The sequence below is a fragment of the Populus euphratica genome, unplaced genomic scaffold, assembly GCF_000495115.2.
Source record: "Populus euphratica unplaced genomic scaffold, PopEup_1.0 scaffold25.1, whole genome shotgun sequence".
Taxonomy (NCBI): Eukaryota; Viridiplantae; Streptophyta; class Magnoliopsida; order Malpighiales; family Salicaceae; genus Populus; species Populus euphratica.
Window position 1 is genome coordinate 1,934,231 of NW_011499851.1, and position 21,400 is coordinate 1,955,630.

General features: G+C 32.5%; 1 protein-coding gene and 1 long non-coding RNA gene across 2 annotated transcripts in view; one reads left to right on the forward strand and one right to left on the reverse strand.

Annotated features, from left to right (window-relative positions):
• Positions 1-4,295, forward strand: part of LOC105121541 (uncharacterized) — a 4,761-nt gene extending 466 nt beyond the window's left edge. The window contains exon 2 of the long non-coding RNA XR_841564.1: positions 4,017-4,295. This is a non-coding gene — a long non-coding RNA (uncharacterized LOC105121541). The remainder of the gene's footprint in view (positions 1-4,016) is intronic.
• A 650-nt stretch (positions 4,296-4,945) lies between these two features.
• On the reverse strand, positions 4,946-10,592 carry NHL8 (NDR1/HIN1-like 8). Its single transcript, XM_011020220.1, has 7 exons — positions 10,005-10,592; positions 9,378-9,452; positions 8,781-9,297; positions 7,787-8,172; positions 6,611-6,837; positions 6,366-6,513; positions 4,946-5,605 (listed from the first exon to the last, which is right to left on the reverse strand). The coding sequence occupies exons 1-7, from the start codon at positions 10,461-10,463 to the stop codon at positions 5,477-5,479; spliced, it is 1,941 nt and encodes a 646-aa protein (XP_011018522.1). The 5' UTR covers positions 10,464-10,592; the 3' UTR covers positions 4,946-5,476.
• Positions 10,593-21,400: the final 10,808 nt, after the last annotated feature.

Here is a 21,400-nt window from a genome sequence, read left to right on the forward strand (position 1 = left end):
CCGGGTCACGCCGGGTCATGGCTTACCTTATTTTTTCATCAACCTGGCCCGGTTCCAGCCCCGGGTCGGCCGGGTCCCGGGTCAACCCGCCGGGCCGGGCCGGGTTTTAAAACTATGGTCACGACCCGAATCCTGAGTCCATGACTGGCAACGCAAGAGTAGTGTCAAAAGAACACCCCACTTACGAATCCTGAGTCCATAACTGGCAACGTAAGAGTAGTGTCAAAAGAACACCCCACTTATGCTAAACTTCAAAACGAACATTTTAAAAGAACAATTTATTAAAAAATACACAACATTTCATAATCTTCAGAAATATTATATTATTTAAAACTGATGAAACTGAAAAATAGTTTTAAACTCCTCATTAGTAATTAAAATAAAAACAATAATCCATAATACTCATTACATTATCAAAATTCAAACTTAATTAAAAGAAAGTAACAATGGAGCATCTAAAACATCAAATCAAACTAAAAAAAAAGCCTCGCAAAATAAGCAAGGCATACCGACCAAAACTGAAGAAGCAGGAACACTTAACAAAATTCATCTATTATCAGAAACTAAGAACCTAAAATACTATTAAGAATAAATGGTGAGTTTAACCAACTCAGTGAGGGAATAACATTTAATATACATTTTAGATATTAATAATTCGTAAGTCGATTTATATATATATATTATCATAAAGTAGTAGTGTAACAACTTGACCCAACATGCTGTATATTGTTCACTTTAGCTCGGTCCAACCCGGCTTCCACGCCTCACGGTTTTGTTTTTGGTATCCCACATCTAAGCCTGATGCCCCAAAACACGTATAATATGTTGGCAAGCAATACTACTAATAAGGCCAGCACTAACTCCTCACTCGTAGATGTGGGATATTACAATCCACCTTTCTTAAGGAGTCTGACGACCCCGTCAACACCATCAGACAGCCAGTGAGGTCCGCTCTGATACCAAATGTTACAGTCCAGCCCAACATGCTATATATTGTCTGCTTTGACTCAGCCTAACCTAGCTTCCACGTTTGATGGTTTTGTTTCTAACAGTCCACATCTGAGCCTAATGTTGCCAAACGCGTATAACATGTTGGCAACCAGTATTACTAATAAGGTTAGCAACCAACTCCTCACTCGTTGATATGGGATATTACAAGTATAATACATGTCAGAGATCAGATGACAATCAAAGGTGACCAGATGACACTCGAAGGTGACCACTGTGGGATGATTAGTCGCCACAGGTTGATGCCTCTCTCATCAGCCAGGTATACATAATACTATGTGTACATAGGCTAATTAATCTATGTTAGCATGGAGTTACTGACAAGTTCTATACCAAGACATAATAGATATTTGAAGATCATCAAGAAAATGTATATCATATCAATTAGAATTTAATTTGACAAAATACGAGTACAAATTCAAGAATAGATGAATACTCAAAAAATAAAGTAACATATATAAATATTCAAGAGATTAACTAATCGTACTCATCATATAATCAATATACATATTTATTTATATTATATGCATATTAAAGATTATTTCACTCACCTAAAAAAATATAGATTAAAAGGAATATCATATGGAAGACCCGAAAAATCTATTGAGGATTGTTATGAGAACCTATAATAAATATATAAAATATACTCAAAAGCAACTCAAAACAACATAAATAAAAGATTCCAATGTATAAAAGAAAACTAGGTTTAGTCTCCTAGGTTTAAAGACTAAAACGAAAATTATCCAAAATAGGGACTAAAATATAATTTTACCAAAAATAATCCAAATTGTAAATACACAACTAATTGAAATTTCACCTATAAACCATCCTCAATTCTGTCTAGAACAAACTGGGGATGGAACTATAATTTTTATAAAGTTCAGGGACTAAAATATAAATTCCTAAAATTAAGAGACCAAATTGAAAATATTTCAAATCAATTATCAAACTGAGATTCATCATCCTTAACCTCATAATAACACTTTCTAGAATGTCAAAATACATTTAGGGGTCAAATTATAATTTTTTTAAAGTTTAGAAACCAAACTAAAATTTTCATAAATCAAGGACCAAAATAAAATTTGGTCTTCAACCTCGAGACCATTATGTCCAGATTTTCCAAAAAGGTTAAAATGAATTTTTCTACCCATAAAAATTAATTTAAACAAATCAACTCAGAAATCCTTCTTTCTAACAATATATTAATTAATCATCTAATATTAAACTCTTAATAATTATAAATCAATCTTAACAACATGGACTTCTAATATTTATAAACCCTAATCTCTTTCTCTTTCTTAATCCTTTCATAAAAAAATTATAATTAAAAATAATATAAGAAAGAATCACTTACTTCCTTCTTCTATCTTTTTTAAACTAAAAAATTCAAAATCAAATACAAGAATTAAAAGAAAAAAAAGTAATTCTCTTACAACATTTTTATATATATTTATATTAACTTAAATTGGAATTGAGAAATTGAGTTTGGGCTTTCCGTGATTCTCACAGGCAATAGGATATGTTTTGTTGTTTATCCAAGCGCAGTGCAATTATATTCATGCTCTTGAAAACTTGCTACAGTTACTTTCCATGAGAGATTGACGTTAAAAGCTTTGCTAGTTTCCTATTTACGTTCACTCACATGGGCAATTACGCGTCAAGATAACTCTGTTTCTCTTTTTCTCGCTGGTTTTATTTTAGCAATTGATTTCCTCTAGACAAATTTACTGTCGCATTCACAATCTTTCTTGCAACAACTGTTATACATCACAATCGAGCCTTAAATTTGCATTTTCTTCTAGGACTTCCCACCTTGCACTAGTTTTTGTTTCCATTGTTCTTTCACGCACCATATTTTTTTCCAGTTCTTTTGTTCATTTGCCAACAGACACCTGCTTTTAATTTATCTTATGGGTCACTTCATTTGTTATCTTAAGATTCTTCAAAAAATTATTCAATCTGTCCAGACCCAGCTCTACTCTGCTGGGACCTTACGTATTTTCACGCATTTATCAGCTGCTAACAAATTGCTTGGACACTGACATTTCATTGTTCTAGGCTGCCCTTGAATATCTTGATGCATTTTCTTATTATTTTGGTAATGCATGGCTCATGTCACTTACTCTTTGTATAAACAAAGCTGCCAAGACTAGATACTTGCAGGACCATTCTTTTGTATCAGTTCAACATGTTTTCATTTTTGGATCCAATCGTTTTCCCACTCCCATGCATTACTCTCATTCAATACAATTGCTCTTCAATTGGCCCACCTTTTACAGCTTTTTCTAATGCGTTTCATCTTTCTTTTTTGTCCTCGACCCTTGGTGTGATCAATTCAATTAAGGCAAGGAAAAAGTGTTTTCATGTGGTTCCCTTTGCTATTATGCTTACAACTGTTACTTCTTTTCTTTAGCTTTCTTAGCAACTGAACAAACTGTTCTTTCAAATGCCCTCTGCTTTTGAGCTGACTGCATTATGCTTGGTGATCTTACGTTGCGCTAAACTTTGGCACCTACTAGATTTGGCCAATTTCCTAGACCACACCTCTTCCCACCTTCTTATCATTTACATGTGCAATTTCAATATTATTAGCTGCTTGCTTCTGTATTTTGCAACTACTACATATGAAAGTTTTGATGTATTTCTCCATGTTTCCCACCTCTTTGTTAAATGTTAACTTTACTTGGCTTCCTGACTTGCACTTCCTGTAAATTATGCATATTTAGTTTTCCTTTTGCTATGTTTGTTTGCCATTTCTCCCCCCACTCGCCCCCTAAATCGCCCACAAAATTATTGATGGCTTTCAAAGAGATATATGTGTACTCCTTTTTACATTTTCATCATGTGTTAAATGAATAGCTTAGACTAATTAACTCTATTTATGGTTCAGCTACAACTTTCTCTCTGTTTGCATGCTTTAGGATTCAACTTCCATCAATTACACCTTTGCGATTATGGTCTTTTCCTTCCCCGTTATCACGCATGGTAACAGCTTCGTTGTTATGTAGGGTGACTTGCTGTGAAACCGTTGTTGGATGATTTCTTCATGACTCGATCCAACTTGCAATGTTTTTTGCCCTCGCTTGCAAATGGTTGCTTATCTTCTCCGTAGACATTCCAGCTTCAGTTATCGTGCGCAAAGTCATCCCATAAACTCAGCTCATGTGTTACTGCAGTCGATGCTGATTCTCACATCAAGCTTTTGAACATTTAAACAAAGCTTTCGAATGCAACTTTAATTTTGCTTGGCGTCACTGTCAATTCTTGGTCTTATTCCTTTTCAGCTATATTATTCCCATGACTACTCCTTCAGGAAATACAGGATTGCTCCACACTATGGAAGACTGCCCGCGGCAGCTACGTAGTTTAAGGTTTCAATCCGAGTAGCTTGCTAGTTTTCTGTATGGGGAAAGAACAAATTTACTCCCAAACTATTATACATATCCCAATTGAGTCCTCTACCATTCGATTGTCCCAATTAAATTAAATTAACATCGATTGTTATTTAAAGTTTAAAAGTCCATTACTTTTTCACATGACAGATACATGCCTTGAATTTTAGACCGTTCTTGGCAACATTGATGCTTCTTGCCAAAATATTCATCAACAATTATTATTTTGCTGCTAAAAATTATCAACAATACATGATTTATTTGGAGTGTTAAAAACATTTGTTTTTGCTCAAAAATATTTTAGGTAGCCTCGTTTTTACATAAAATCAGGCAAAAGATAAAAAGTGCGGGAATCATGTGCAAAATTAGCATGCCCTTTAGCCTTATGTAACGACAGGGTTAATTGAGCATAATCTCAAAGATGGGGGACTCAATTGATAGTTTGGAGGCAAATTTGTTCTTTCCACTTCTTTCTCCACTCCTATAATTTAGGCCTCTAAACCTGGATAAGAAAAGTACCAGGAGCATTTAAACAGAGAACGGAATAGAGAAGAAGAGAGTTACTGACATTTTATTACAACACATCAAAACTCCACGATCAGTCAATCCAGAGATTCATCTTTAAGAGAACACAACTTGCCGGTGTAAAGAGAGAAAAACCATAATGTTACACAATATCAACTCAAAATTGTATTTTTGCCCTATTTTCATTCTTTTCTTTTCTTTTCAGTAAACCGAAGCCATGAAGGAAAAACACGCTCATTTTACTCGCACAACTCCTTGCAGCCAACACCGTGAGTGCAGGAAACTGAATGTAGTAACAACAAACCACAGCGAAAACAAAAATGTCCTCAGAAAACACCAATTTTGGAGGGCTTTGCCTGCCCGAAATCTCTCGGACATGAAGCCAGCATTTAAAACTGACATCATTGTTCAACCTGGTAGCTCTAACTAGGGGGACGATCCTAATTACATACCATCACAATCCATAGGAATATAACCAAATCCTCTTTGCTATTGTTTCTGAATCTCTAGTATTCTTTTTCAACTGGGCTGGTTTAGAGCTATACTGACAGCTATCCCACTGTGTGCTGCTTGCAACCTTTTGGTCCAAAATGCTGAGAACCACGCCTCACAATCTTTCTGCACAAGTAGCAATAGTGCATTTGGCATGACCAGCAAAGAATGTGGTTATTATTGCCAACCTGTAACCATGTCAAAAGAGAAGAAAATGACAAACCTATCAGGCAGCTGATGCTCAATGTTTTTTAGTATTTCACAGCAAAGGGAAAAAAGGGAGTAGATTTGATCATAGGGTTCCAGAGGAATCAATCCATTAATTATCTCCTAAATGTTTAGAAGCAAAGAAATGAAACCAAGCTCAATGAAGATTTAACAGATTTTACCAACACTAACACTGTGTAGTGTACAGAAGTCTTTGTTCAACATTGCTTGAAACTAATGGCCAACATGGCCCATAAGAATAGCATTTTATTTTGTCATTCGTGAAAAATATTACTTTTAATACCACAAATTACATTGATCAGCTTTCATTTGTGTCCCAAAGGCTATACTTGCAAAAAAGAAAACTGAATACTGTCAATTGCAAAGTTTTTATTTGTATATGATCAGCCCATGCATGTCTTGAATCGAGTGGGATTCAGTTATCCTTTCTAGTTTCAGGTCCAAGCTTTTTTTTTAAAAAAAAAAATACCAATCATAAATATGCAATATAAAATAAAAATAAAAAGGACGGAACTAGAATGCTTTTGAAAGTTTAGGGCTTAATAATTATGGTTCGGTGTTGCACTTTGAAGAGGACACATGGCCCACAAGACATGAAAGCACCTGGTATAAGGTCAGATAAAAAAAGAACGAGAGATCCAAACAGAATTTAGCACTTCAGAATATTTAAATGCATTCAACATCTGATTCTGATTTACAGAAAGACCAGTCGTCACTAACCTTCACATTGAATTGACCACAATTGGGACATGTATTAACATGATCTGGAAAAAGTTCAGCATGAACCTGAGCCACAACCTGGCGGGGATTCATCCTCTCCTCCCATTGTTGAATCTCTTCTTGTGGGAAGAGTTCACACTGTCCATCCCTTCAATAATTGCAAAAGTTACCGTATAAATCTGACAAATGCAAGATCATGACAAACAAACCAAATATACTATTTAACTTTTCAATGAATCACTCACTTAAAATGGTCATATCCATCAATCCCTTTGTTACAACGATAGCAGAAGAACTGCCCACAGTTTTTGCACACCATCTTGTTACAACCTTCAGTTCTTGAGATTGCCATCTTACAAGATGGGCATTGCTTAGCATCACGGAGTATTTCCTTGACACTAAGAAGTTCATTTATCATCTCGCGCTCTTTATGCTTTTGTCCATCTTTGAGGTGAGATGAGTTTTGGCGTTCCTGTAGGGCAAAAATTAAAGGTCATTAAAGACATTTCATGATAAGTAATGATTGGTATATCAAAAAAAATTAACAAATGCAACACGAATATACACATAAAATAAATGAACAAATGGTTCCGTTAAATTGCTATCAATGCTGTTGTTTGTATTTGTGTTGAATTCTTAACAATTATTTTTTATACCATCATTATTCTTTCACAACTGGCAAGGAAAACATTCTACCACATCTGACTTATTTTTCCAAAGCACCACAAAAGATCAAGAGAAAATGAAATCCAAGTTGTGAAAATCTGAAACGCAGGCTAACATGAAAGTTATAGAAGCATTTTTTGGTAGAGAATTCATTCTGATACCATGAGCAACATCATAGTAGTTATAATAAAAACAGAAGGTGTGCATAACCAAGCAAGATTTCTGGATTATCATTTCATTATTTAATTTTATTTGATCAATCAGAATTTTAGTTCTTTCCTATTAAAATAGATATTGGGATCTTATTCAATTCCCCATATGATTTGAAATTTGGTTTCCCTATTTAGGGATTCCAATTCTCAACATTCTAGGGTTTTTGCTAGATTTCTCAGTGTAATATAAGGGAACCTGATCCCGTTCCTAATTATTCCAAGGATTATATTTCCAATGATCAACAGACTAACGAGTACTGAGAAACTTTCCTTCTATCTCCGCTTTTCTTATTGGTTTCCTCCCCATTCTATAAAATGATTAAGAACTGAAATTACATATGGAGAAAAGATATTGTCAATCACTAATATCTCAGGAGCTTTAAGTATGGGTTTTCTCAGCTAGACAAGAGAACACCCTTGTTTTGAGTTTGTTTTCATTTCTTCTGGTAGGATGCCCTATTAAAAATTTTTCGCTTGTTTATCCTTCTTGTCAACAGAGGTTACTCTGAAACTAAATACAAAAGATGAGAACACAAACTTTACCTCCAAGACTTGAAGCTTCATTTCTGGTGTCATACAAACTTCACCTAAATGGCGTCTCTCCCTGCAAAGTGTGCAAAAGCTATATAAGCACTTTGAGCATTGTGCATGCTGTTCTTCATCTTCTATGCAGGGTGTTTCACATCTTGGGCAATAGGAAACATCAGACATGGACTCCAGTGTTTTCTGCAACATCAAGGACTCCCATCGTTCATATTCTTCATCACTGAGTAACCGTTTCAATAAACCAGGCGGGACCATAACCCCACACTTTGCATCTGGACATTGAAGCTTGTTCACAGTACCATCTGCAACATGAATGTCAGAATACCTCTTCATACATTTTGAGCAGAAGAAATGCTGGCATGGTAGCCTGATGAAATCGCTGCCTGGTAAGATAAATAAAAAAGAAGGTTAATTTCCATAGAAGAACATATGAAAACAGATAAGAGGTGCTTTCTAATAGTATTCAGAAATAGTACATTGAAAAACGTAAGAAAAGGAAATCAGTTCATAGTAAAAGTTGATGTTTATCAACTACTAACTCAGCAGCGAACCGAAAAAGGGAGTGTGAAGTTAAAGGACAAGACTACTAACAACCATGACCTTGTCTTCATACAGAAAACAAATGCCACAGAAAGTTGTAAGTGGAAGGTCTCCCACATTATTGTACATGAAATACTATGCATTATCAAATTTCAAATGACAGCCATATGCACATGTTTGAAGCTTAACTAGAGTAACATCATCTACAAAGATTACAGCAAACAACTGGACCAAAAGGGACATCTATACATTATGATAACCTATAAGCAAAGTCAAAGGTCTTTTTTATATAAAAAAAGGACTGATGGAGTTCAAATAATATTTCAATCCCCCAAAACCTAAAACAGTCAAAAACAGAGCATAGGTCAGCCATATTAGTACACCAAACAATTTTGCTGTTTATATAAGTAAGACCAGATTAAAGTAAAGTTAGGAAAAGATTGAAAATTGCCTGCATACTCTTCACAACAGATGCAACATTCATGCAAGCTTTTGCAGAAGTTCTCATGGCATTGCTCAGCATTGTAACTTCTCAGTGAAGGAACATCAACCTCCAGGGATACACTTCCCGAAATCGCGCGCCTGTCTTTTTTATGTTTAGTGACACAAGGTCCAATAATGATATCTTTATCAATCCCAAGAAAAGAAAGGGAATAATTCTGTAGCCAATCAGCCCATTGATATATAACCTCCAGCCCTGGTTGTTCCGTCCATATTGAGTCCAACATTGAGCAGAGATGGGAAATACTAGTAGAATCCAACCACTGAACCGAGATGGTAAAATAAGGAGGTAGTTGGCTTGGGTATGATTTAGGTAATAGGCAGGTCAACACTATTGGTGGAAGATATTGGACTTCGAATGAGTAAGAAAACTCATCAGAACTACCACTTTTCCCATTACAATCACCAAGTGAATATAGCTTTGCAGTTACAGTAAATTCAGCAGGAACTTCAATGTGAATATGAATCTGCGGAATAACATACAGGTGCTGGATGATTAATGTACAACATGACAAGAAGCTTTCAAATTGTAAGGTACTGAAGTAACCTGAAAAGATCTTAGACCTCTCTGTCTCTCAAGAATGAAGGTATTGTCTCCATAAATCGACTCCATAGCAAGCAACTGAAAAAAATGGATAAGAGTGAAAGATGAGAAAGGGCTGAAAAAGGTGTGGTAAAGGTTTCTTACTTTCAGGCTTCAGTTAACCAGGGAAAAAAATTACGGGCAGCTTTAAAGACCTCTATTTTCTTTACATTTCCAGACAAATTTTGATTTTTTATTTCTTTCTAGAAAGATATGTTTTCAAACTCCGTGGCTGGTTTGATGCTTCGCAGTTCAATGGCAACAAAGTTCTGTAATTGTAAACCGTTCAAAGGCAAAATGCTAATGGAGGTACGATAAAGTTGTTAAACAACAAGCTTCGAACTCTGTTGGCATTCCTACGAAATCCCAGTCTACAGGAAAAAAAAAACTGTGCATATCAAGTTTCACAAAACAAATTAAAACATTGGAAATATACAATTTATGCCCTTTGAGTTTATGCCCATTTGTATATATCTTGCAAAATAAAGTTCAACAAAATATTCATTAAACAAAAAAAAAAAAGTCAATAAACCCCCAAGTTTTTCAAATTACCTCATCCTCCTGTAGCTGATCAGTCAATAAACAAATTACCTCATCCTCCTGTAGCTGATCATTGATCCTTAGCTGCTCCTCAGATAATTCTGGCTCCTCCACACCCAAAAAGAATTCTTCCAATCTAGTCACAACGCCATCAACCCCATTTCCATTGTCCGGTTCACTTTCATCTTTTTTCTCTTCAATCTCCTTTTTCTTTGTTTCATGAAGGTTTTTTTCCATATTTTCATTCACTTTCTCACCAAAACTAGAAGCACCCACTTCAGTAACTGAAGAGGGCGGGTCAGATTTGGGAGAATTCAAAGAAGCTACTTGAGAATTCGAGGGTTTGTGCTCGGATTTCTTGATATACTGTTGTTGTGAAGAAGCTGATGGTACAGATAGTGATTCAAGATTAGATTCTTGTTGTTGTTGTTGTTTTCGTTGATGTTGGGAATGATCGTGAAGTCGTTTAACAGTCCAGGACTCCCCGATACGGTGCTTACCTCTCCTCATGACCAATTTTTACAGGGAGAGGGACTGAAAATTTCAGGGATTGGGAATTAAAGAGGATGTTAACTTGACCCTATTGATATTTTAGAGGCGTATTGGTAGGTGAGTGGTAATTGTTTTTTAAAATATTTTTTATTTAAAAATATATTATTAGTAGTATTAAAAAATAAATTTTAATAAAAAAGCAAATTAAAAGTTATTTTCAAACAATAGGTTTTCTTTTAATTTAAGTTATGCATCAAATTATCGAAGAAAAAAAAGAATAATTTTTTGACAGACTAAAATGCATCCTCGTGGACATGGTTCAAGCGGTTCTTACATTACAATTGAGAATAGTCAATAAGTTATCAACTCTGAACATGTTCTTCCCAGTGACTTGTGAGGAGAATTACAGTGATAACACAATAAAAAAAAATAAAAAATAAAATTAGTAAAGCCATATCAATCCCAAAACTCAACATCCATTCATTTGCATCCACCTTCAAATACAAAAAATAAGAAGAAAATTATAATCAATAGAAACTCACCGCAAGAAGAACAATTTCTCCTCCAGGACCAGAGATTCCTATCCGTCGACCATTTCCACAAGTGCTTCTAGGCAAAACAAAAATAATCAATAAATGGATTTCAAAAAAGTTGGAAAAAACAAAAGCAGTGTGGAACCAAAACCAGGTCAAACACGATGGCTCTTTTTAAAATAAATTCAGAAACATGAATTCTTTAGATTTTTTTTCTTGGATAAGAAAAGAGTGGATGATATTATTAGATATAAAAGACTAATTAATTATTCAAATTATAAATTTTATTTATAAACTACTTAAATATTTTATCACGCCATCTCTTTCCAGTTTTTTTAGATGTTAAGAGTTCCGACTAGTGATGTTTTTATCTTTATTTATTGAAAACTAAATATATTAAAACATAATATTTAATATAATTTGATAAATTATTTATATCTACAAAAAAAATTCATATTACTAGAAATAAAAAAAAATACAAATATACAGAGAGATGAAGATTATATCCACCCAACTCAACTTAACTTCTAATTTTTATTGCACAAATATTCAGAGAGATGAAGATTATATCCACTCAACTCAACTTAACTTCTAATTTTTATTGCTGTAATTATAACTGCTGCAATGACAATACTTTCATCACTATACTTATAATTGCTGCAATGACAACACTCTCGTCACTGTATTTATAACTGTTACAATAACATCAAAATTGCTATCATTGTCCTTTTATCTTTTTTTTTTCTTTTACACACATTTACTATTATTTTTGTTTTGCTATCAAATAATTCTATTTATATATAATTTAATAACAGATAAGAGGTTGTAAATAATAAAAAAAACAAAAAAAATCATAAAATATAATATTAATTATGCCATAAAATATATTTTTATTTAGTGCTTGTTATATTTGTATAAAGTGAAAATAGGGTACTTATCATAATAATACTAATATTCTAACACCAGATTGATTCAATTGCATCATTGTCAAATGTTGTTTTGTCAATCAAGGACCAAGTGAATGAAAATCGAAAAACAATCAAAGAAATCGTCCACATTGACCCTTTCAATGACAGAGTTATGTACTATCCCTTTTTTCTTTTTTAAAATACACTTACCATAATTATTACAAATTTTGCTTATTCTTAACTGAATTGTCTTCTATTCTTTACTTCGAAATCAATTGCTATCTGATGTTCATGTAGAATCAAGGGTATACTTGCAGGGTTTCTATTACACACTTTGATTTTTTTCTCGGGGTGGTGGTATAGCAGCTGTCCCAGCTGCAGTGGGTTGCTCAAGGCTGATGGGAAATGATTCACATGCTCAATGCATGATTATATCGACAATTCTCTTGTCCCATGGCAGCCATGAAAATATCGTGCTTTTCACAGCATCAACAAATATTTCTATTCCCTTTTCTTTTTACACTTTATCCTCATTTGATCACCTTTGCTAAAATCCATTGATTTAGTTTCAGGTTCAAAGCAGATCGTATTGTCATAGATGGAGAAGGCTGCCAATCTCATCATGGTTGGCAAATCCGCGGAACGCTTCTTTCGATCATTAGCAACAAGCGCTAAAGACCTATGTAAGACTCCTTCTCCAATGACCTAGAAGCTTAATAGTTTAAGATATTTCGGACACACTTTGGACCATTTAGATCCACCAGCAACCGGTGTGACATAAATGGCGAACAATGTTTTCAATGACAACTCTGAGGCTACCATCGAAGAACAACACCATCATTTGAGCTCAGAGCTTCTCTAAGCAAGAATTGAGAACTCTTTAGCCCTTTCAAGCAATTCATTTCTGCAATCAAAGACACCAACCCACCACTACACCCGCAAACGTTGATGTAGAATCGCTCCTAGCTTCTTCCCTGCTAAGATATATCCATTTTGTAGAAACTAAAAGCTGTTCCACTTTGCTGCAATATCAGAAGGAGATAGCGATCACAGGTTTTATAGCGATCACAGGTTTTATCTTACTATCGTTTCATTTCGCGCAGCCATGACATACTTTCACTTGCTGATCGGCCTATCATCCAAGTTGAGAAAGATACAAACCAGCAACATGCATCGACACCAGCCGATGTTGGGTGATTAACTAGTAGCATTTTATTACTGACGCAGCACTCCTCGAAGCTCTTGTTATTATATATATAATCTTTATTAAAATCAATATATTTGTCATTTTTCCCCATTTTCCATTCATCTTTCTTTTCATGAATGCTAAGGGGTATTTGCACGCATCCATTTAACTAGGAATTTGAAAATAATTCTAAAATGACATGGGGTATGAGTTGACTTCAGGTGGCAATCCATTGCTGGCTAACTAAAAATTTGCTTTTGATGAAACTTATTACTTGCTGAGTTTCTGCTCGTGGGGTATTTGCACGCATTGTTTTCTCTGGCGCTTTTTTCCTTGAACTATCTCTCCCTTTTCCCAGTTCAATAATCAAACAAATGCAGCTTACGATCGTTTCACGGCGTAGCTTGGGCAACACCCCTAGTCTCACCCTGAATGGTAGTTAATTAATGTTGTAGATGAAGTCAAATTTTTCCATGGAAAAAATTTTAGATGTTGCAATTTTAGTTGAAAATTATTTAAATAATAAAGTTGATTTGATATAATTTGATTTACTTTGTAAATTAAAAAACAACCTCGAAAAATATAGTGTAATGAGATTAAAAAAAATTCAAAAAAGAATATTTTAAAAAAATATTAAAATAATAACATATTAAAAAATATATTTTTGAAAGCTCCAACTCCTTTTTTTTTTCTAATTTCAGAAATAGATCCTTTCATCGATTCAAAGAGGGAGTGTCTTCAACAAGGCAATCCAATATATTACATCTATTAATTTATTCGATATTTTAAAAATAAGTAAATAATTATCGATATTTTTCAAATTGAAATTGCACATGTTTATACTTTACAAATAAGATATTTTCTAATAATATAAGTGTTAATCCTATTTTAATTTTTTTAATTTGGGATATAGTTTATGGGCCAATCCTAATATGTAGGATTGATTCTGACCTTCGCAAATCTAATAACTAGACTATGCTTTCTCCCCGGGCCTTTGCCAAGGAAGGAAATCAGCCCAAACCTCTATTTCTCCAACCCATGTTGCATAGTGTAGAAGTAGAAGGATGCTTTATCTCAATAACAGCGACATTCAACATAACCCGGTCGGAAGAGAAATATCTCTGGCAAAGGAAGAATACCGTATTCATGGATCGTATGTATATATTGGGAACAGTACATACGATGACTGACTTTGAGACAGAGACACTTGAAACTGAGAAGAAACTGAGACTTCAATTTAATTTGTCCTTTTCTTTCGTTTTTTACAGAGAGGAGAAAGAGAGAAGAATTGTCAAACGCTACCGGTTGCCCTGGTCAATGGTTGAGGAACCCCCACCCCTCTCGCCCACTCTCTAAACACGCTCTTTCTCTCTGAAAAGTCTATGTATTCAACTTAAGGTCCCTCTCTCTCTCTCTTTCTTGCTGAGGTCGTTGAAGGGTTCTCTGAAGGAGCTTTAATTATAACGGAACTTGATTTTATCACATAAAAGGTTGAGTTTCGTTGAAGGGTTAGTCTTTGCGTTTGGTTTCTGGGTTTCATCAATCCAGGCTTCTTGGTTCAGAGAGAAATGGCAGTAAGTTCTTCTGTTTTCCCTTAATTTTAAGTTTGTGTGCTTATTGTAGCTTGGATTTCACTCTCTGTGTGTGTATGTTTGTATTATGTCCTAGTTGTGTTTTAATCTTTAAGGACTAAAAAGGGTTTGTCTAATCTTTGTGGTTTATGGTTGATTGTCTTTGTGTTGATTGATTGGCAATGCTCCAGTTTTGGCAATTGAAGAAAAAAGGGTGTTTTATTCTCCTCAGGGACCAAGATTGCTAGTTCTTTTGATTGATGAAATTCATGGCTTGCCTAAGTTTGATGTTGAAATTTGAAAATAATTCTCAAATGACATGGGGTATGAGTTGACTTTAGGTGCAATCCATTGCTGGCTAACTAAAAATTTGCCTTTGATGAAACTTATTACTTGCCGAGTTTCTGCTTATGGGGTATTTGCACGCATTGTTTTCTCTGGCGCTTTTTTCCTTGAACCATCTCTTCCTTTTCCCGGTTCAATAATTAAACAAATGCAGCTTACGATCGTTTCACGGCGTAGCTATATAATTTGGTTTACTTTGTAAATTAAAAAACAACCTCGAAAAATAAATATAGTGTGATTTAAAAAAATTCAAAAAAAATATTTTTTAAAATAATATCAAAATAATAACATATTAAAAAATTATTTTTTTAGAGCTCCAGCTCTTTTTTTTTTTAATTTCAGAAATAGATCCTTTCATCGATGAAAAGAGGGAGTGTCTTCAACAAAGGCAATCCAATATTACATCTATTAATTTATTCGATATTTTAAAAATAAGTAAATAATTATCGATATTTTTCAAATTGAAATTGCACATGTTTATACTTTACAAATAAGATATTTTCTAATAATATAAGTGTTAATCCTATTTTAATTTTTTTAATTTGGGATATAGTTTATGGGCCAATCCTAATATGTAGGATTGATTCTGACCTTCGCAAATCTAATAACTAGACTATGCTTTCTCCCCGGGCCTTTGCCAAGGAAGGAAATCAGCCCAAACCTCTATTTCTCCAACCCATGTTGCATAGTCTAGAGCTATTTACAACTGCTTATTAAGAAATTTCATATTACATTAATGTTTTCTATCAAATATTAGAATTAGTCTCAATATCCTTTAACTTACCCTCTTCTTTAATTGATACAATTATCTTGATCTACCCTCCAAAAGAAAAAAATATAAAAAATAAAAAGAAAATGACCTTTGGACTTACACTCCTGTAAATTGAAAAAATTGCTTGATTAGAAGCTACCAATTATTTAGTAACTGATGCCACATTAATCCTACAGCAAAATTTGGAAAATCATGACAACGTGATCTTAACACATTTATTATATATATATATAATACATTAAATAAAATAAATAAAATAAATAAAATCAATCACTCAAAAACAAATAATAAATTTATATTGTTTGATGACATGGCCTTGCTTTACAGTAAAGACGATAATGGTAAATTCACTACGAGAAGGTTTCAATAAATTGAAGGAAGGGATTGGATCTGCCGGGTCGCAGTCGGGTCATGATGATGATGGTGAGTGGCTGTAGCCAGCTTGACAAGTAGATTCAACGCCCCCAGTCACCTGTCAGGATTCAGAAGAAAGAAAAGGGCAATCATTGGAAACTCAGAAAAAAAAAAAAAAAAAAACTTGCTGCTAGGGGCACGGGTGCAGGAGAGGACGACCTCCAGTCTGCACTGAGCAACGCACCGTTTTGAGAACATTACCGTAGAATACTAGAAACGAACGTGACGTCGTTCAATTGTCGAATAGGAAATATACAAATCAAATAAGACAAGCTGAGGTGAAGGATCAGCTACGGTCTAATATTTGTCTAGGTTTCAACCAACCACCAACCCTTTACTTTTCGTTATCAAGATACACACTCTTCCTTCCTTACTTCACACGCGCCACATGGTTGATGCGCGTGGCCAACGTCCTTGTTTTTCTTTTGTCATTATTTTATCTATTTTAATAATAACAATAATAAAAATGTCTGCGTACACTCTTCCTTCTTTACTTTACACGCACCACATGGTTGATGCGCGTGGTCACCGTACTTGTTCTTCTTTTGTCATTATTTTATCAATATTCATATTAATAATAATAAAAATGTCTGCGTTTGCCTTCAGCCTGTCTCTGGTTGAATATTAAGGGTTTGGATGGAATAGGGTGCAAGTTGTGTTATTAAAAATTTTAAAATATTTTTTTAAATAATATTTTTATATTTTTAGATAATTTTAATGTGGTAATATTAAAAATAATTTTTTAAAAATAAAAAAAAATATTTCAATATATTTATAAATTAAAAATACTTTAATCATTACCATTATTATTATAATTTCAAACAAATTCTAATTAATTAAAGAATAAATAAAAAATAGTCTCTTTAACAATCAAACCAGCTTCTTAGAATTTTGTTTAAAATAAATTAACAGATAGCTATTTTTATTAATTGTTATTAGTTTTTTTAATTATGAAAATCTTTTTAATTTTAAAACTCAAAATAGCTTTGTATTTTTACGATTTCGCACATTTTTCCTCACCTTATTTTTAATGTTTTTCTTCTTTATTTTTCCTTTCAAAACTAAAATTTAGATTTATTTTATTAAAAAATATTTGATTTACTTAATTTTTTATGTAAGGATCTTGTTTAAAAGTGTATAAAAACTAAGATGATGTTATTAAAATTTTGAAATGTATATTGCAAACATCCTGTTACACAATTGAGGAGCAATAAATTTTTAAGGATAAATGATTCATCTATGATAAAAATTCATTACTTTAAAATATTTTAATAAGTAGGTATATTTTTATTTTAGTTTAAATATTATTATTTTTATTATTGGTATGCATATTAGTATTTTGATTTTATAGCAATTATAAGTTTAAATATATGCTTAGTATGTATGTTTGTATTCTATTTTTATTTTTTATTTAAAAAATATTTATCATTAGTTATGCTTCACATGTTTATAATTTTAAACATTTATAAATTCTAGCTTTTTATTAGAAATCGGATCTTTTGTTTTCCTCTTACGAAACTATGCTAATTATTTCATTCTGCATCGCCATTTCAGCTAGGAATAGGGAAATGATAACAAACAAAATTAATGATTTTAATTGAACAAATGACAAAAAAAAAAAAAAAAAAAGAGGATCATACTTACCTAGATAAACTTCAATTACTCCTCCAAGGTTTTATGAAAATGGTTTTGATATATTTAATTATACAGCATATAGAGAAAGGATGATAATAAAATATGTTAACATTCAAAAACTCTAAAAAATATATAGTAAGTTGGGTAATTTTACTCATGCATCCTCAAATATAAGTAATGGAGAGAATGAGTAGTTAATAGACGTTTATCTATAACATTCCCTGTATAAATTAAGGATGGAGGAGCGCAACAAGAAGAACAACTCAACAAAAATCAACATTAATAGTTGCTTTGCATTTGAAGTAACTTTTCAGGATCTTTAAAACCTATTTATTAGCAGGCTTCCAATCTCGTATATGATAAGTAGTAGGTATATAACTGGTAGGCAAACAATTTGTATGTTAATAGTTTACACACTGTCACAATTTTTGGATTTACCGACAGAAATTTTTGTCGGTATTTGTATTATCATTCTGTTAGTAAATAATTTACTAACGAAATCACCGATAAAAATATTTCATTAGTGAATCTTTTATCGATAATTTTTTATTCGTCGGTAAGTTCGTTGATAATAAAAAAATATTATTATCAATGGATTTACTAACAGAAAAGATACACAAAAAAATAATTATCCACCTCATTTCGTCGGTATTTCCCTCAGAAAATACCGTATGTAATTCTATCTATTATAAAATTAAGGATTTTAGGCTTTTTATTGGGTGTTTTATCAACGGATAATTAAATATTAATATTTTTAATCATTTCATTGGTGATTTCTTTTGTAATATTTAATTTAATAAAAAAATTTCAAAAACCGCTAAATATCGCTGACGACTTTTCAACTCATCGGTAATTCTGTTTGTAATATTTAATTTAAAATTTTAATTTAACAAAAAAAAATTTAGAAAACCACCAAATAACATCGACAACTTTTCAATTTATCGGTGATTTTGTTTGTAAAGAATAATAATTAACAGTGCAATTGAAAAATGAACAGTTTCAGAGCTCTCTAGAAAATATCGATGAAATTTTTTGTGGATGATTCTCTTTGTAATTGACATGATAAATAGTGTTTACAGTTTACCAATGGATTTACCGATGAAATTTATTCCTTGGATAAAAATAACATGTCATTATTTTTTTTACTTTGTTTTAATTATTTTTTTCCATTATAATTCCCTCAATAAATATTATTGAAATATTTATGTTAGTAAAATTCATTAGTAGTTTACCAACAAAAATATTTCTTTGATATTTTTATTTGTATTTATCAATTTTTCTAATAATGATAGGTGATAATTAGTATACTTGCAGTTTTAATTGTAGTTTTAATTGTAGGCTTGCAGATTTCATTAAAAAACACTTAGAAAGTACCAAAAATATATATTATTTCGTGTTTTTTCTATCAATAAGTTGGAGTGCATGTTTATAATTAATTAAAGAATCATCCAATGACTATAAGCTTCTTAATCATGAGTGGTTAGGCTATCATTTACATTTATAGCATTTAGATTATTTGATTATTTTATGAGTTTTTAATTTGCTTTTCACATATTAAAAAATAATAAAAATTTTGAAAAATTCTTACAGTCTAGAACTTGTAGAACAACAACAATGTCTAGAGTTTACATTATTAACATTAAATTTAATATCTAACTTCAAAACTCAAAATTCTCTTAGCCAAAACAGGCATAAAAAGACCCGAAACATGAATATAAAGCTAACGAAGTAGGGGAATTATTTCCAACTTCAGAAAACACTAATTGAATAATTAATGTGTAAGATTTTTTTTCCCATATAAAAACGACTAGATTGATGGCAAACAAAAAAAAAAAAAGAGCTGGAAAATGAGGCTAACAAAAGGAGCCGAGGCACCGTAACGGCCAAGATGGAGCAGAGAAAAGAGGCGTGAAACAGATAGAACCTGGAGATAACAAAACCATGAGTAGGGTGTAATGGCAGCCAAGACCGTAACGAAGAATGAAATCATCACAAGTCCTAGTGAAATATCAAAAGGGAGTCACATTATTACGCTTTGTCGAGCCTTCTTCATGTTAGAAGCTGGGCATCGCTTTCCAGCGATTGTTCTTCTTTCCTCTGAAGCAGTGACGTCAGGCACCTTTTCCTTCCACAAAGATCACCTCCATGATCAGCAGCAGCAGTGAAATAAACAAAAAGAGAGAAATGTTCCTGCAAAGAAAGAAATTAAATGAAGGGTGCAATCTTAGCATTCGAGCTATTTGGTGAGGCTGGGTTCGTGCATGATGTTTGGAGTCCCAAGTGTACGAGTTTCGGTGTTCCATCGGAATAGATCATAAAGCAATGGGCCTCTCGATGTTCAGCTGTCATGCCAGAATGGAGGCAAGTTGAGAGAAGAACGGCATCCAAACCTTTATTTTTCAGTTTGTAATTAATGGCTTGGTTTTTGTTGTTTAAGTATTTCCGAAATTTTTTATTTATTTTTTAAAATTAATATTTTTTAAATTTTTTTAAATTATTTTAATATGCTATATTAAAAATAATTAGTTTAAAAAAAATATTATTTTAATATATTGTTAAATAAAATATACTTTTAAAAAATAACAATTACTATTCTTTACTATATTCTTTCCTGTTTATTTTTATATTTTAAAAATAATTTTATAAAAATTTGAAATTTTTTATGTTTTATTTAATTTAATATTTTTTAGTATTTTCAAATTATTTTAATATGTTAATATGAAAAATAATTTTTAAAAAATAAAATAATATTATTTTAATATATTTTTAAATATAAAACATTTTAAAAAATAACTCCAACCATATTTTCAAAAATTCTCTCCTGTTCTAATCATGTTTAACGGTTCACGAGTCTCCAATGTAATCATTAGCCACCAAAATTTGAATTTAATTAATAAAACACAATCAGTTAACGACCCTTTGCTTTTCAGAACACATAATGAGTGTGAACATATTCATGTTGAGAAACATTAATTATGATTTTTCACTTTCGTATATATATATATATATAAAGCCATGCATATCTGAAGATATATGATGTGACACGTGCATCTTTGAAGATATATACTCGGAGATAACAACAAGGTAAGAGTATCTTTCGATTGCGGGCGCGTTATGAGTTGTTCTTTCTAATTTTCTTTTTATAATTTATGTGGGCGAGCTGACATCAACTAGGGTTTTTTTGGTTCATAGAATGAGACGATCGAGGGAGCTGAGTCCTTCAGTTTGTTGACAGGTTCACACCTTAATTTGTCTTTACCAGAAAAGGAGACCGCCATGTTCTACAGAGAAAAGAATGCAGTTGCCATCACCGATACAAGACAAGTGAAGTAGACTCACTAGTAACAAGAGCAAGCGCTAAGGAACACCCACTAATCTTGAGAAAGAATCATGGCGGAAAAACACCTTTAATTAATTGGTTTAAATTACATTCAGATATTCCCTCAGATCACGATCAGAAGATTTGTTTTTCTGTCTAAATTTGATAGAATAAAAAGAGCATGAAATGCACAAGGAACGAAGGTATTGTGCGTATTATTTAACGATTATTGGAGCTAGAAGGAGGTGTTTGAGCATGAGAAATTAGGGATG

Excerpts from the sequence above, each read along its gene's own strand:
- NHL8 (XM_011020220.1), bottom strand. The coding sequence starts at position 10,463 with ATGAGGAGAGGTAAGCACCGTATCGGGGAGTCCTGGACTGTTAAACGA. Across the intron at positions 6,838-7,786 it reads TGAAGCTTCAAGTCTTGGAG|GAACGCCAAAACTCATCTCA; the intron begins GTAAAGTTTGTG and ends TTTGCCCTACAG. Across the intron at positions 6,514-6,610 it reads GATGGATATGACCATTTTAA|GGATGGACAGTGTGAACTCT; the intron begins GTGAGTGATTCA and ends CAATTATTGAAG.